This window comes from Cnephaeus nilssonii, assembly GCF_951640355.1.
Source record: "Cnephaeus nilssonii genome assembly, chromosome: 2".
Classification (NCBI taxonomy): Eukaryota; Metazoa; Chordata; class Mammalia; order Chiroptera; family Vespertilionidae; genus Cnephaeus; species Cnephaeus nilssonii.
In genome coordinates this window covers 86,508,491-86,523,658 of record NC_137073.1, presented here as the reverse complement: position 1 = coordinate 86,523,658, position 15,168 = coordinate 86,508,491, and the positions used below count along the sequence as shown (strand labels likewise).

At 58.7% G+C, this 15,168-nt stretch overlaps 1 protein-coding gene across 1 annotated transcript; it reads right to left on the bottom strand.

Moving 5' to 3' along the window:
* Positions 1-1,449: 1,449 nt before the first annotated feature.
* SLC6A18 (solute carrier family 6 member 18) lies at positions 1,450-13,885 on the bottom strand (the record flags this gene model as incomplete). Its single annotated transcript, XM_079795870.1, has 12 exons — positions 1,450-1,656; positions 2,732-2,894; positions 4,182-4,341; positions 4,698-4,902; positions 5,332-5,488; positions 6,714-6,842; positions 7,658-7,770; positions 8,657-8,767; positions 10,288-10,469; positions 11,015-11,152; positions 11,672-11,812; positions 13,726-13,885. The coding sequence occupies 12 exons, from the start codon at positions 13,883-13,885 to the stop codon at positions 1,450-1,452; spliced, it is 1,866 nt and encodes a 621-aa protein (XP_079651996.1).
* Between the last annotated feature and the right edge of the window lie 1,283 nt (positions 13,886-15,168).

The following is a 15,168-nucleotide window of genomic DNA, read 5'->3' as shown; positions in this document are numbered from 1 at the left end:
AGGGTCCCTAACAGGCTGAGAGACAGTGTGTCAGAGAGATGCCACAGGAGAAAGACTCTGGCCATTGCTGGCTTTTCAACAGAGGAAGGGGTCAGGGTCACAGCATGGGGGCAAAGGTCAGGACTCGCCCAACTGTGGGGCTTACCACACACTTTGGGGTACCCTTGAATTCAGACCATTTCCACACCCAGCTGCTCTTGAGCAGCAATTGTGCATGTTCTGTTTGCCGGGTCTCGGCTGGCTGTGGGCACAGATGGCTCCCAACAGCCGGCCTGGCCTGGGCTGTTTATAACCTGCCATAAAACTTGCGGTCTGGGGGTTTTCAGCACCCTGGACAGTGTTAGCCCAACTGGGGATTGGTTTAAAAGGCGCTTAGACACGCGTGTGTGGGGTCTTCATGGGGGCTGTTCCCAGCAGCATCTGGCCAAGGACATGATGGTCTCAGGGTGGCAGGTCAGAAACAAGCCTGTGTGTCAGGGCTCAGCTCCTTAGACCTGACCCCTGGCTCCTTACTGGTGGAGAGGAAAGAGGGAGGGAGGGAGGGCGGGCAGGTGAGGAGTTGGGGAAGAGGCACTGTGCTGAGGGCTCTAGAGCAGGCAGGTCCTGGCTGTCAGCTGCAGGAGGGCTTGGTGCCTGGCCCCACCAGCACTGGCACCGGCACAGAGGAGTGACAGGGCGCGAGGGGAGCAGCTGGGAGTGATATTTCTCCCCCTGGAGACAGTGGGAACCTGAATGATAATCGGCCTTTCCGTACCTTCTTGACACACATTTAAGTCTTTGAGAAAGTTTTAAAAGGACTAAAGGCAGTGTTTCTGATAAAACCTCAGGAGCAGCCAGGCAGCCCCAGCTCCCTGGCAGGGCTCACTCCTCCCTCAAGGAGGGTTCGTCCTTGGGTCCTGGGTAGGCCATGGGTTCCCTGAGACAATTCTCCATAGCAGGCTGCCCACCTCGCCTGAGACAAGCCCGTGTCCTGCTGCCTGCATGGTTCCCTTCACCTGCGTGGCCATGGCAGACCGTCCCCAGGACCTGATGCGCTAGGTGCAGGGCTGCTGCAGGCAGCCTTGGAGATCAGCCCTGAAATTCCCACAACCCATGTGGCGCAAGGCCAGTGCAAAGGGGGTGGGTGTGGCTTCCTCAGAGACCCCCTCCTCTGGCCTGCTTGGCAGCAGGACCTCCCCGCCATTTTGCCCGTGGATTTGCCAGGTGCATCCTATGGCCACTCAGACAGTGCTGGGCAGGACCCCAGACCACAGGGCCCCAGGCACCAGATGCCGGGCTTTCTCCCATGTGGCGAACAGCATGGACGGTGATGTCTAAGCTGGGCTGCGTGCTGAGAGGGTCAGAGGCGTGAGAGTGTCTGGAAGTAACAACCACAGGTCTTGGCTTCGGTGAGTATAATGGGGTCGGGTGATCTGTGAGCGAGGGCGTACAGGCCGGGCCCTCCCGCCCTCAGCGGACCTCGCTGTCGAAGACCTCGCTGACCTGCAGCTTCAGGCACATGTTCTGCTGCACATTCTCCTGCTTCCGTCTGCGCCAGATGGGCAGCTGGGCCATCGCAACTCCCGGGACCAACAGTGCAGGCAAGAAGGACAGGAGCCCACAGATGGCCTGCACCCAGCCCGGGTAGGACTTCTCCTGCCGCGAGGGGAACTGCTTCTGCAGAGACAGGAGGCCACAGGGTGAGTGTCTGAGGGAGGGGGCAGCGTCCCCCCTACCCACAACCTGGACAGAGCAAGGCTGACCCTCAGCCAAGTGATTGTGGTGTGTGGGCAGCTTCACCCCATCTCTTCCTGAAATGAAGCAGCAGGTTGGTTCATTCCCGGCGGATGAATGGAAAAGGCACAGGGCCAGGGGCTGCTCCCTGAGCCGTGAGGGCACAGGGGCTGAAGGCTTAGGACAGGACGTGGGCCGAGCCTCCTGTGGGGGCTGGGCGCTGAGAGACAGGCTGGGAACCTAAGGGGCTGTGTTCTGAAAAGAGCCACCCTGTCCACCCCGAGGGAACCCACAGTCTCGAGGTTGCCTCGGCCTGACCCACGGGGCATCATTAGGCCCTGTGGATCCCCTCCGTCCCCGCTGTTGGGGAACGAGACAACACACCAACTTCAGGTCCTTCTTTTGAGGTTCACAAGGCACTACTGTATGAATCTAATAGGATAATATTCATAAGAATTCTATTTCTCCTTCTGCCCATGGTGTCTTGGGCAGCTCCCCTTTCCAAATTACTTCCATGCTCCCCACAAGGGGCACAGTGAGGTTCAGAGCGGCTAGACGGGGTGGCAGGTCAGCCGGGCCACGTGGCTCAGCCCTCGGACAGGGCTTGGTGGCAGTTCAGTGACACGTGCTACATGCACCTTCTCTCATCTCAGACTAGGAGTGGGCAGTGTGAGAAGCTTGTCCCCACAGCACGTGGGAAGTGCTTCTGGAGGCTACACCTCTGTGTGCGGGGCTATAGGGAGGGACCTGTGATGTCACCAGAGTCTGAAAACTGCTTGTCCTCCTGCTACTGGCTGAGGTTGTCCGGGCTGCCCGAGTCACCTCTGATGCTCCAGGGTACTCCAGGGGTCTCCTGATCTCGGATGACATAGCAAAGGCAGCCCACATGGTCACTTAGGGGATACACTTGTCCACCATGAATATCATCTGGGCCTGGGAGCATCAGAGCCGGGCCAGGCCAGGCCCGAGGCAGATCCCAGGGTGCCTGGGTCCCCGGGTCCCCATACAAAGGACCTACGTATTGGGGGTTCCAGGCCTTGTAGCTCAGTGTTGTCCAGACCAGGAAGATAATATAAGCCACGAAGATGGTCAGCAGCAGCAGGGGGCTGATGAACTTCCAGGTCACCCGCCAGTAGAGGCCAGGCCGCCTCCCCGTCATCCATTCAATGTCGTCACAGAACCTGCCAGAGACATTGGACTTAGGTCCCCCCACCGGGCCCCATGTCTGCAAGCCCACATGCTCAGCCAGCAGCTTCATCCAGTGTCACCAAGATGTGGTCTGTGGGGCTGTCCCCCACTCCACGCCGTCCTTTGCCCCCATGCCTTCCTGAGTAGCCACCAGACGGGCAGCCCTCTCAGATCCTGATGAGGACTCAACTCCCGTCGATAAGTGGAAATGTCCTGAGCGAGCAGGTCAGTCCGGCCGAGGAAGAGGACTGGGCAGGGGGTGCTTGAGGGGCTCCTTGCCTGTGCCAGTCAGCAAGGAGGAGGTCAGCCCAGCCCCAGCCTGGCCCCTGGGTGAGGTGCCTCTGGGCAGGAACTGTGGGTTCCACCCCTGGCAGGCTCAGCTGCTGGGTGAGAAGCAGCAAAACCCCTGCCAGCTCAGCTGTGAGAAGGAAGCAGGTGCCTGACCTGGTGCCCCCAGTGCCCAGGGTGGAGAAGGGACCTGGACAGCATTGACCCAGAGTGTAAAGCAGCTGCATCTAGGAGCCAATGGAAGGGCAGGACCCCCGAGGCCCTCCCTCTGCTTGCTCCCTCCAGTCCAGCTCCACTTCAGGTGTTTCCCGAGATTCCACAGCTGGCTGAAGTCCAGGGCTCACTGTTCACCCCACATTACCAGGTCAGGCCCCCACCAGACAGCTTCCTCTCACTCGCTCCTCTCCAGGTGGGCAGTGTCTCACCTCGGGACAAGCACGCTGGCCCCTGTGCCCACAGAGCAGGGGGAAGGCCCTGGATTTGTGACTTCCAGTGTGCTTGGAACCAAGAACAGAGAGCACAACCTCTAGGGCCACTCGGGCAAGGCTGTGGTCAGGGGTGGCAGGTGTGAGTGAAGATGTGAGTGAAGGTGTGAGTGACAAGTATGCAGCAGGCCTGAGCCAGGTGGAGATGGGCAGGACAGGTGCTAAGCCTTCTCGGAGGCCTCCAGGACGGCAGCTGGACCTCCTGTGCCCTAGTGTCTACTTATCCTTGTACTTGAGGAGTCTACCTCATGTAGCTGGAAACTAGCCATTTTGTTGCTTGTCTCCCCACAGTCTGGGAGGCCGGTGCAGCCAGATGGGTGGGTCCTGTGGGGGCTTCTGTGGATAACTGGGAGTCACCCTTGGGAAGGGCCTCAGATGATTCTGTCTCATCCCTGTAGCTGCCCTGGAAACTGGCAGCCACGATGCCCAGACATTGTATACGAGGGATGCTGAGGGCAGAGGAGCAGGACCCCAGCCCCAGCCGACGCCAAAGGAAGTGGAACTCACCGTTCCATCCCGTAAACATAGACGACGCCGATCACCTCGAAGAAGGCGAAGATGATCAGGTTCAGGGAAGCAGCGTATTTGTCGAAAACCTCGAGCCAATAGTTCCCGGACTGCAGCGTGAAGCAGGTTGCCACGAGGAAGCAGAGCAGGCAGACTGTCCCTGCGGGCACGCACACTCATGCCTCTCAAGTTGCCCTGCTGCTGCCCTCCCAGCCCTCACACCTTCTCCCTGTCTGCTTGTCCCCGCCGATTCCTGAACTGTGCCCAGAGGGCAGGAGGATGCTGGGACTGGCCTCAGAGGGCAGTGTTGAGAGGGGATCCCTGCTCGCAGCCCTGCTGACCCTCTGTTCCCCATGATGGCCCTTGGGAGTCAGTACAGGGCCACTGGGACCAGCCCTGAGAGGCAACAAGGCTGACCCCGCCCTCCATGGAGACTGACACGGCCCTCATGGAGGAGGGTGTCTGGACAGTGGGTCGGAGTGAAACCAGAGGCAGGCGAACAGTGAGGACACTCACCAGTCAGGGCCTCCTTGGGGACCCGTCTTGGCAGGACCCCCATATCCAGGAGTGGCGTGATGACACCCTCTATGTTCCCGAACATGGATGACAGTCCCAAGGTGAACAGCATCGCGAAGAAGAGCACGGCCCACGCGGGTGCTCCCGGCATGTGCAGGATGGCCTCCGTGAAGACAATGAATGCCAGGCCTGTGCCCGAGGCGCTCTGCAAGACACGCACAGCCGCGCTGGGACACACGTGCACGGGGCGCCCAAGCTTGACACATACACTGACACTCCTCATGCTCGGACACATGCATCAACATGGCCTGCGCTGTGAGACATGTGCCCTGACACCCTCCTGGCCTCGGGTGAGGTGCTGGGCCTGCTCCATCGGGGCTGTGCCGGGACAACACAGGGCACCCCTGAGTGAAAGGAACCTCCTTTTCTTCAGCAGCCTGCAGCCAGCCTGTGCCGTGGGGCCCGGGCCGCTGGGCTCAGGCACCATCAGACCACTGCCCTGAGGACCTGCCCATCTCAGCCTGCTGCACGGGCCCCGAGGGTCAGCGGGCCCTGTGTGCGGCTGCCCACTCCTCCACAGCCAGTGACGCCCTCCCCTGGCCAGCCGTAGGCAGCAAGGCCAGGCCCTCAGTACCTTATCCAGAAAGTCTTGCAGACGGCAGGACTCCAGGTGCAGCCCGGCCAACCTCTCAGGGTGGGTGGCATTCAGGTGTGTGAGGACAGCAGCGTACTCGTCCCTGGAGATACTCTGGTCTGGGAAATCAAACTCATTGGTGAGGCTGAGGATGTTCCTGCAGGGACAGAGAGGCGGAGTAAGCGCTCAGTGGGGCAGCGGCTCCCACAGTGAACATGCCCAGAAAGGACCCCAGCAATCCCAGTGAGGGTCAGCCCCTCGGTCTGCCAGGGTCTCCAGACCACCTGGGTGGAGGGCGGGCCTGGAGGGGACGCTCCCCGGTAGGGTACAACTGGCCCTGGGCAGTGGCAGCTCCTTGCCTCCTGAACCTGTGGATCCCCAGCCGACACTGGGCGCAGGGCTCCCCGAAGGCCTGGGAAGGGTGGGCCGAGCTCTGCTCCTCTAGCATCACCATAGGAAGAGCTTCACCCCGCCCCCGACTCAAAGGAGCAGCGTAGGTGTTTCTGTATTTGCAACTTTGCCTGCTTGTTACAGTTATTTGTAACCTCAAAGTCAGCACCGTGGCCCTTCTGTAGTTATCTGAGGACATGTTCAGAGCGGTACGTCCCACCGAGACCCGAAGGCCCCCACCGCCTTCCTGTTTCACCTCTACTGTGGACAGGGTCTCTTACAGCCCAGTTAGGGTCACGGTTTTCACATCTTTTGTGCCTTTTGATAGCGATTTTGCTGTTTAAATGTCCCCCAAGGATGGTACAGATGTGTCACGAAATGCAGTGAATAGGACACACCGCCTGGAAGCTCAACCGGCTGACCCCTAGCGCAGTTAATGGATCAACAGCTCGTGTTCACCAGGCGTCTCGGTGGAATTACACTGCCCCCCAGGGCACAGGCCTGCAGCGTCTCTGGAACATTCCCCCCCCCCTCCTGGGAGCACTGTTTGTCCTCTTCCTCCCTCTGCAGGCTCAGCCCAGCACCTCAGAATAGTGTCACGTTAGCACCGTGGACATGGCGGGTCACCTTCTGCGGCTCTCAGGGGCGTCCTTCCTGCCTCTCCAGCTCCTGGCGCTGTCGGCTTGCCGGGCTGTGGCCGTACCCCTGCAGCCTCTGCTTGTCATCACACGGCCTCTCCCTGTGTGTCTGTGTCCCTTTCTGTCTCACATAAGAACCCTCTCCTGGATTCGGGGCACCCTATCCAGTATGGTCTCATCTTGATCAACACTCTCTGCAAAGACCCTATTTTCAAATCAGGTCACGTTCTATGTTCTGGGTGAACATACCCTTTGGGGGACACTCCACCCTCCTGCCCTAAGGAACTAGGAGGTCACTGAGTGGGACCCTAGGGCAGCAGGCCCCATCTGGTGGCCCCTGGACACTGTGCTCACCTGTCCAAGCAGTGCCCATAGTCATTGGCCGCCTTGAACCCCAAGACAGAGAAGACAGCAATGGAGGCGTAGAGGGAGGTCATGCTGTTGACCAGGGCGATGGTCACTGCGTCCTTCTCACAGTCGTTCCTGAGCAGATGGAGCGCATGGCTGTGGTTAGGCCCTCGGGGAGGAAACTCGGAGGGAGCTCGCTGCCTCAGCACCCCATCTGGATGCCCCCACGCTGCTCCTGGGGCCCTCTTGTGCGTGACCCAGAAACTCTGCACTGTTCCTGGTGCTCTCAGGACAGCCTTGGCCCCTCCCACCCACCCCTCCTCACCAGCCCCTCCTGCCTCCAGGCTGCTGAGGTGGGTGAACTAACTGCACACGAGCTACTGGGGGTGAGAGCTGAGACAGTAACTTGTCAACACAGCCAGGGCCCAGCTGGCCTTGGCCTCCGCCTCCTGCCCCTGCCCGCTCTGAGGGGCGGGAACACTGACACCACAGGAATTCGGTTGAGGGCTGTCACAGGGCCTTCACTGTGTGGTTTACGGTGGTTGTAATGGGAGTACCAGGTGGCTGTGGCTCCTTGTAGAGCGGAGGCCGAGTCTGCTTTAGTGGCTACAGAGGCGACACGCGTGGCATCTCTGCTCCACGACCTTGGGAGCCACACACGTGGTTCGTGTTGGTGTGTCCGCCCCAGTTATGGCCTCGTTCCTGGGTTTGGTTATCTGGGCTCTCTTCCAGCAGCGGCTCCGGACGTGCGGGAGGCTGCCTGGAGGCCCTGACCTCCGGCCCCGGGGATGACTCAGTAATTGCTGGAATGCCCAGAATCTGGTCTCATCTCAAGTTCATCGTCGCTTGCCCTCTGTCCCAGGCAGGAAGCCCCATAAAAACGTGCTAAGTGAGCACCGAGACAGGCCCGGCACCTCGGTTGGAAGGTCCCCACCCGAGCCCGGCCCTACCTGGGTGGGTTGTAACTCGCTAACGCGATGTGTCCTCCGAAGGCCAAGGACAGAGAGAAGAATATCTGGGTGGCTGCGTCCAGCCACACCCGGGGGCTCTGGAGGGTCTGCATCTGGAGGGAGATGGGAGGCCGCTGTGCCACAGGCCAACCTCACCCGCCCAGTGCCTTCCGTCCCAGGGCATGTCCAGGACTTCCTCTGGGCAGCGGTCATGAGTGGTGTCACCTGCTCAGGCCCCAGGGGCAGTTGAGGACCATGCAGGAGGGAGTGTGCTTGCAAACTCGGCCTCCCATCCTGTGACGTGTCAAAGAACCCACAGCTCCCGTCCACATGGGACGCGTGGGTGCTGAGAACTTGGCTGCAGACCCTCCAGGCTGGAAATGGGTCTGGGCAACTTGAACCTGGGTGTGCTGATCTGCTCCTCTCAGACCTGGTGGATTTGAGTGACTTGAATTCTCCCACCTGACACAGTGCCTGGTGTTTCTGCTGCTGGCAGGGGCGGGGGCGGGGAGGGGGGGGGCAAACACACTTCCACACAAATATGTCCCCTTCCCTTCCCCTGGTGCGGGCACTGCCTGGGGAGCCTGGGGTGTGTGGTGCAGCCCCCGGAACCTCCCAGGGGCTGTTGGGATCTGGAGACATGGAATGTCTAGAAGGGCTGTGGGCTTTGGTGGGCAGGTCCCTTGGTCCCATGGCTCCTCGCCTGGTGGGGCTGTGCAGCTGGACGAGGCTCTCAGAGGTGTGGGGTCCAGAGCACTAGGGATGGGACAGCGGGTGCCCAGCCAGCCTCTCCCCTGAGCACCAAAGTCCGCATGCTCTAAACCGTGTCCTCCTCCTGACCGCTTCACCCTGACCCCGACCTCCTTCCTGAGGCCCATGCTTCCCTCTTTCTTCTCCTCCTCCCACAAGGCCAGGGGGTGGGACAAGCTGGGCTGGGCTTGGCTGTGGCCCTACTTGTGTGCTTCCTGGTGCCTGGACTTCCCTTTGAGACCCACTTACGTTGGGAGTGAACAGGTAGATTAACCCTTCCGTCGCCCCGGGCAGGGTGAGTCCTCTGATGAGGAAGATGGTCAGGACCAGATAGGGGAACAAGGCTGTGAAATAAATTACCTTAAAGAAAGACCAGATTGTGAGACTTTTCAATGGTATCTGTTCCACATAAAAATCTTTAGAGAGGCAGGCCTGCTGGAAACGCCTCAGTGGCCAGTGGCCCGTCATTCATCTGGGACCCGGTCAGGTCAGGGCGGAGGGCACTGGGAGGTGGTGGGTGGGATCCGGTCAAGCTTGGAGGGGTTGGAGCTCACTGTGATGGTCACAGCGGACTCACGTAGGTGTTTGTGCCTGTGGGTCCGCTGAGGGGAGCACCGACTTCCCGTGCGGCGGCCTCCCTCTTGTTCACACTGCAGGCATTGAGTTCTCGCTTCACCGACACCTCTTCCCACCCCCATCCCCTGGCTGGCCACTCTCAGGGTCTCAGGGACCCACACCTGCCCATACCCTCTCCCACATGGCACCCACTCTCAGCAAGGTTTGGCAGGAGTCTGCACACACGGCGTCGATGCAAAATAAATCTCTTTTCTCACTGCCCCCAGACTGACTTTGGAGGTCACCCTGACACATCTTTAGGGACTTTCATAACTGGGCCGTCTGGAGTATCTGGCTGGCTTGTTGGGCCTCATGGCTGCTCTGTCTCCCTCGGTAATTCCAGTCCTCTCAAGTGTGGAGACCCTCATGTGAGAGCAGCTGTGACACCCACACGCCCACTGAGGAATGTCCAGGTGCACATGTGGGTTGGTCTGTGCAAGAGCCACACAGCCATGACCGGGAGCCGGGTGCCTGGCACTGCACGCAGTGACTTAAAAAGATAGATAAGGCCCTGGCTGGTGTGACTCAGTTGGTTGAAGCATTGTCCTGCACACCGAAGGTCAGAAGTTCAGTTCCCAGTCAGGGCACATACCTAGGTCATGAGTTCAATCCCCAGTCAGGGATTGTGTGTGGGGCAGCCAATTGATGTTTTTCTCTTATATCGATATTTCTCTTTCTCTCCCTCTCTCTTCCTCTCTCTTTGGGATCAATGAAAAATATATCCTCAGGTGAGGATTAAGTGGGGAGGGGGGGGGCGGAAATACTCAAAAAAGAAAGAAAAAGAAACAAAGAACAGACTTGACAAGCACAAAACATACAGTGACAGAGTTATATGAACCAGATCAATAATTGCATTAAATGTAAGCGATCTAAACACCCTACACAAAAGGTAGGGACCATCAGATTAGATTGGGGAAAAGCAAGACCAATTGCATGCTGTTGAGGACAAGAAACACACTTTAAACAGAGATTCCATCAGGTTAAAAGAAGCAGAATGGAAAAACATAGATGTCAACATGGTCAGAGAAGGCTGGGTGGCTAGGTTAATATCTTAATCGACTTCAGAGCAAAGACTATGACTCGGGTGAGGACAGTCACTCTGTAAGGATAAAGGCATCGGTTCTCCAAGGAGATATGACAGTCTTGATGCCCAAGCCTCTCCCAGCAGAGCCTCTAAACCCACTCTGACGGCAGTGGGGAAAAGGGGGGGGGGCGCTCTGCAGCTGGAGGGAGTGAGGGAGAGGGTCTGCCCCGCAGGCTCTCACCTTTCCGGTGGATTCGATGCCTCTGATGACACACAGGTACAGGACTGCCCAGCAGGCCGCCAAGCAGGCCAGCAGCCGCCACTGGATGGAGCCGCTGTAGTCGATGTCGGCCGTGATGTTCAGCGTCTGCCGGTACCAGAAATAGCTCACGGAGCTGCTGCCCTGGCACTCCTCCACGAACCCTGAAACCAGGAGGTCTGGTCACCGGGCTGGCCTCGGGGCTCAGGTGGGATTCGGGCTTTGCAATCCTCCGCCCAGGAATGAGACTGCATAATCCACCCTGGACCGGTGCCCTCCTCTGCCCAGGCGCCCAGCATGGCCAACGGGGTGGACACAGGGAGCCTCCAGGCCTGACTTACTGCCAGGCACCCAGGGTCGGCATTGTTCAGAATGAGTGAAACACAAGATCGTACCAACCAGAGGTGGGAAGGGAGAAAGTGAGCAAACTGCTGAAAACAATGACCGTTTTCCACGTTGTCGAGATCTAGTCAGATCCGGCACCAGGCTGGGGTCTGGACCTAACAACCTAATTCAGCCAACGCAGCAATCCCCTGCGTGGGCCCAGCGTGGCTCTGAGCCCCCAGCGGAGCGTGTCCGTGGGCCCCTGGGTCCAGCAGTGAGCAGAGACTTGGGTGAAGAGAATCAGAGTTCAGATGCGCTCTTTCAGGGTGACTGTGAGGGGCTCCTGCGAAGGCAGGGCGTGAACTCCCCCGGTCCCGGACACTACCTGTCTGGTTGAGGTTCAGCGGGCAGGTGCTCCAGGGCAGCGGGTGCTGGAAGGAGTTGAGGAGGTACCACAGCACCCAGGTCAGGACGGTGTTGTAGTAGAGACTGATCAGGAAGGACGCGGTGAAGCAGCCCAGCCCTGTGGGCACATGGCGGACAGTCACCGTCCTCCCTGTTACAGACTGTCTTGACTCACCTTCCGCCATTTCTGCTGCCCCCCCCTCTGGACGAATCTCCTGGCTGAGGACGCGTCATTGTATGAAGCCCTGTTCAGCCCCCTTCATCCATGCCCACGAGCTTCCGGGACATGCGGGCTCAGCGTGTGCACAGGCCCACAGGGCTCAGGACACGGGACAGCCTGCTGCTGCTCCGTGGGGCCAGCCTGTTGCCTCCTTCTCCTGCACCCTGAGCTCACTCCATGCAACACCCTCCACCCAAGTCTGTCCTCAGGGGAACCAATGAGGCCTCCTCGGAGTGTGACGAGGGGTGGCTCCCACAGGGACACTGCTGCCTGGGTCTCCCAGCACCTTTACCATAGGGTCCCTCCTTTGCCTGCAGGTTCCAAATCACAAGCAAACCCACCACGCCCTTGGAACTGCATCCCTCACCCTGTCCCTCCCCAGCAGCTGTGGGCAGGGGTCCCAGAAAGGCAGCGTACCGACTCCGCCCAGGTAGGGGGAGATGGCCTTCCACACCCCGATGCTGCCTCTGCGCAGGCGCTGGCCGATGGCGAGCTCGATGTGGAACAGTGGGATCCCCTCGAAGGCCAGGGCGATGAGGTAGGGGATGAGGAAGGCCCCTGCAAGGACGCTGCGGTCAGCAGGGGAGGGCACCTGGGCAGGACGATCAGTGGCCTCCCTGAGAGGGGGCGGACCGCACGTCGGGCCCCGTGCTGCTGTTTTAAATCACTTGGCCGCATCCAACTTGTCAGTGCTTCGGAGGCGGTTTCATCAGCAAATGGGCTGTTCTGTTCCTACTGAGACCCCATGACCCCTGGTGACCGGCTCCCTCAGGACATGGAGCTGTCTCATTCACACAGAATTCTGGAGAAGGTCAATGCCTCAGATTGTCTGCCCAGCCGTGCCCCGTGTTGGGGTGGGACCTGTCCCTCTGTCCCTTGCCAGCCGTGCAGTGGAAGGAGCGGAACAAAAAGCTTGGTCCTGGTGGCTGAGCCTTGGTCCTGGTGTGAGAAGAGCCTTGGCTTCTCCCAGAGCCACAGATCCGAGCACCCAGCACGATCAGGACCTGCAGCCTCTGCCTGCAAGGCCTGCAGACCAGGCCGGCTCTCCCAGCCCCAGACCCTGTGGGCATCCCCGGGCTGTCGGGAGAATGGTGTTGTGAGCTTCCCGAGGGGCCTGGGGGAGGCTTACTGTCGGGAGACCCAAGGCTCAAGGTGCTGCCTTGCCCCAACCCCCCATAAAGGTTCTGACACCTCTGGGGGCGAGTGACAGGCAAGTTTCCGCCTTCTCGTCTACATTTTCAAAAATTTCTGCATGCCATGAACCTTCTTATATTCAGAAAAGATAAATAAACTTTACAGAAGTGTTGCCCTCATAACCAGGCAAGCCACGTCACGCAGGGCCTTTGTCTGCTCCGCTCTGCAGAGTTGGGCCATGGAGTCCCTCAGAGCCCAAATCTTCCTGCCTGTTCCCTGAGACTCAGCCTGTCCTCTGGCTCCCTGTGGCCTCCAGGACAGCCGCCTGTCTGCCCTGGAAGTGGGAAAGGATGGCTTCTGACCAGAAAGCGTGGTGGGAGAGCTCACCCACCGATAGGCTTCCCTTCGTCCCTCGTTTCCAAGGCAGGAAGGGCCAGAGTAATTGCCCAAAGAAATGCTCCCCACATTTCCAACCAGAGACCTCCTGGGGCCTGGTGATCCCCTCGAGAGCCCTCAAGTCACACAGGAGCAGAGGTGCCTGGAAGGCAAGTGGACCTGGCACGGTGGCAGGACAGCCCCGAGAGGGTGAGGCCCCAGAGAAGAATGAGCCCAGGCTGGGAAGTCCCTGCTCATCATGTCGGGGGACAAAATCCGGAGCTAATCCATGACGGCTGCCCAGGGTGGTTCGTGTCTGTCTGTGCCCTCAAGTCCTCATGCACGTTCACACTGCACCAAGAGAGACAAGCGCGTGCTCACTGCTTTCGTCCGTGTCCTGGCTACCAATAAAATGACTCTGCCTGCCCTGGCTGGTAGCTCAGCTGATTACAGCATCGTCCGGATATGCCAAGGTTGCAGGCTTGATCCCCAGTCAGGGCACATACAAGAATCAACCAATGAGTGCTTAAATAAATGCAACAACAACTGCCCCCCCCACCCTTCCTTTCTCTAAAAAGCAATAAAATAAAAATAAAAAAGACTCTAACAGGCTAAATTTCCCCGTAGATCCGCAGCCTCCTGTGGAGACCCGCTGTCTTAGGGATGCTCGAAGCCAGACCTCTTTTGAAGAGAGCAAGGAGCTGGCAGAGCAAAGACTCAGGAACCAAAGGCCTGACTAGTCTGCACACACAGGCAACCCCAAGGCAAGGCTGGGCAGGAGCAGCGTTGGGAGGGTTCGCCTGGGTCCCAAGAGCTCTGATACCCTCAAGACGGTTTCTCCCTGGGCCATGGCGTAGCGCTCTTCCCGGGAGGACCACTCCCACCCGGCAGGAACCAGTGACAACCCAGTCCGAGGTGCGCCCGTTCCCCTTCTCCTGTTTGAGGATGCCGCACAGGCTCACCTCCCCCGTGGCTCTGGCACAGGTACGGGAACCTCCAGATGTTGCCCAGGCCCACGGCAAACCCCACACAGCTCAGGAGATACTGGAGCTTGTTGTCCCACTTGGGCCTCTCATCCTCACTGCTGTCCCCCAGTGGGTCTGGTCCCGGGGCGCTCGCCATGCCTGGTCTCTGGAACCCTGGAGACTCAATGCTCGAGCCTCGGCTGAGGCTTGAAGCAAGGAGCAGTCACCCCTTCAGGTGTATTTTTTTGTTATTTAAAGGAAAACCGTAGGGCCAGTTAATTGCTAACTCAGCCAGGCCCCGCTCTGGCATGCAGTCCCTCTCTGGCCCCCTCCCATCTTGTATGCTCAGTGCTAACAGCCCGCAGGTGCCACCACCAATGAACCATTTCCAACAGGGGCCCCTGTTCCCTGCAGGGACACTCAGGGGCCTCAAGACTAGGGCACACTTGGCTATCTTGATTGTGAGATAATCGTCTAAGAAATACTATGGAGAACCATGCACCCAATTCCCCCAATGGCAGCATCTTGCAAATATCTTGTCAACATCACAATGGGATGTCGATGTCCATATGTCAATTCAGGACCTGTCCCTCACCAGAGGGTCCCTCCTGTCTCTTTTTCTTTTACTAAATATATTTTTATTGATTTCAGAGCGGAAGGGAGAGGGAGAGAGAGATAGAAACATCAATGATAAGAGAGAATCACTGATTGGCTGCCTCCCGCACACTACCCACTGGGGATCGAGCCCCCAACCCGGGCACGTGCCCCCGACTGGAATCGAACCCAGGACCCTTCAGTCCGCAGGCCGACGCTCCATCCACTGAGCAAACCAGCTAGGGCCCCTCCTGTCTCTTTTTATGGCCACACCCACCATCCTTCCACTTCTACCCTCTCCCTAACCCCTGACACCTCTAATCTATAGTTGTCATTTCAACAATATTATATAAATGGAATCACACAGTGGTGACCTTTGGGCTCAGGGCTGGGGGTAGGGGAGGATGGGCTTCCTCCTCTTGGCCCTGCAGCTTCCCCCCACGTTTAGCACCCAGTGCCGCCCTCAACATCCACTGCTGTCCTCAGGCAACAGGTGGGCAGGGTGACACCCACTGCACACAGGGCCACCCCACCCACTACGCCTGTGCTTCATGGACACCCGGCCATGGCTTCTTCAGAGGAAGCCCTGGAAACCAAACCCCAGCTCTGCACCCTCCTTTCAGATGACTCGGCTGTTCCCTCTGCTCATCCCTCTACATTTGGACAACACTTAGGCTGCAAATATGAAATACAATGATTTATTTATATACTTTATGCTCATAAAACCTGCATGTCTGACAATTTGCAGATAGCACATCTGTAAAATGAGGCACTCATCAGGGGACAGGAACTGATGGGATTAGCCCACCCCGTCTCTTCTCTCCTGCACCCCCGCATGCTGATGAG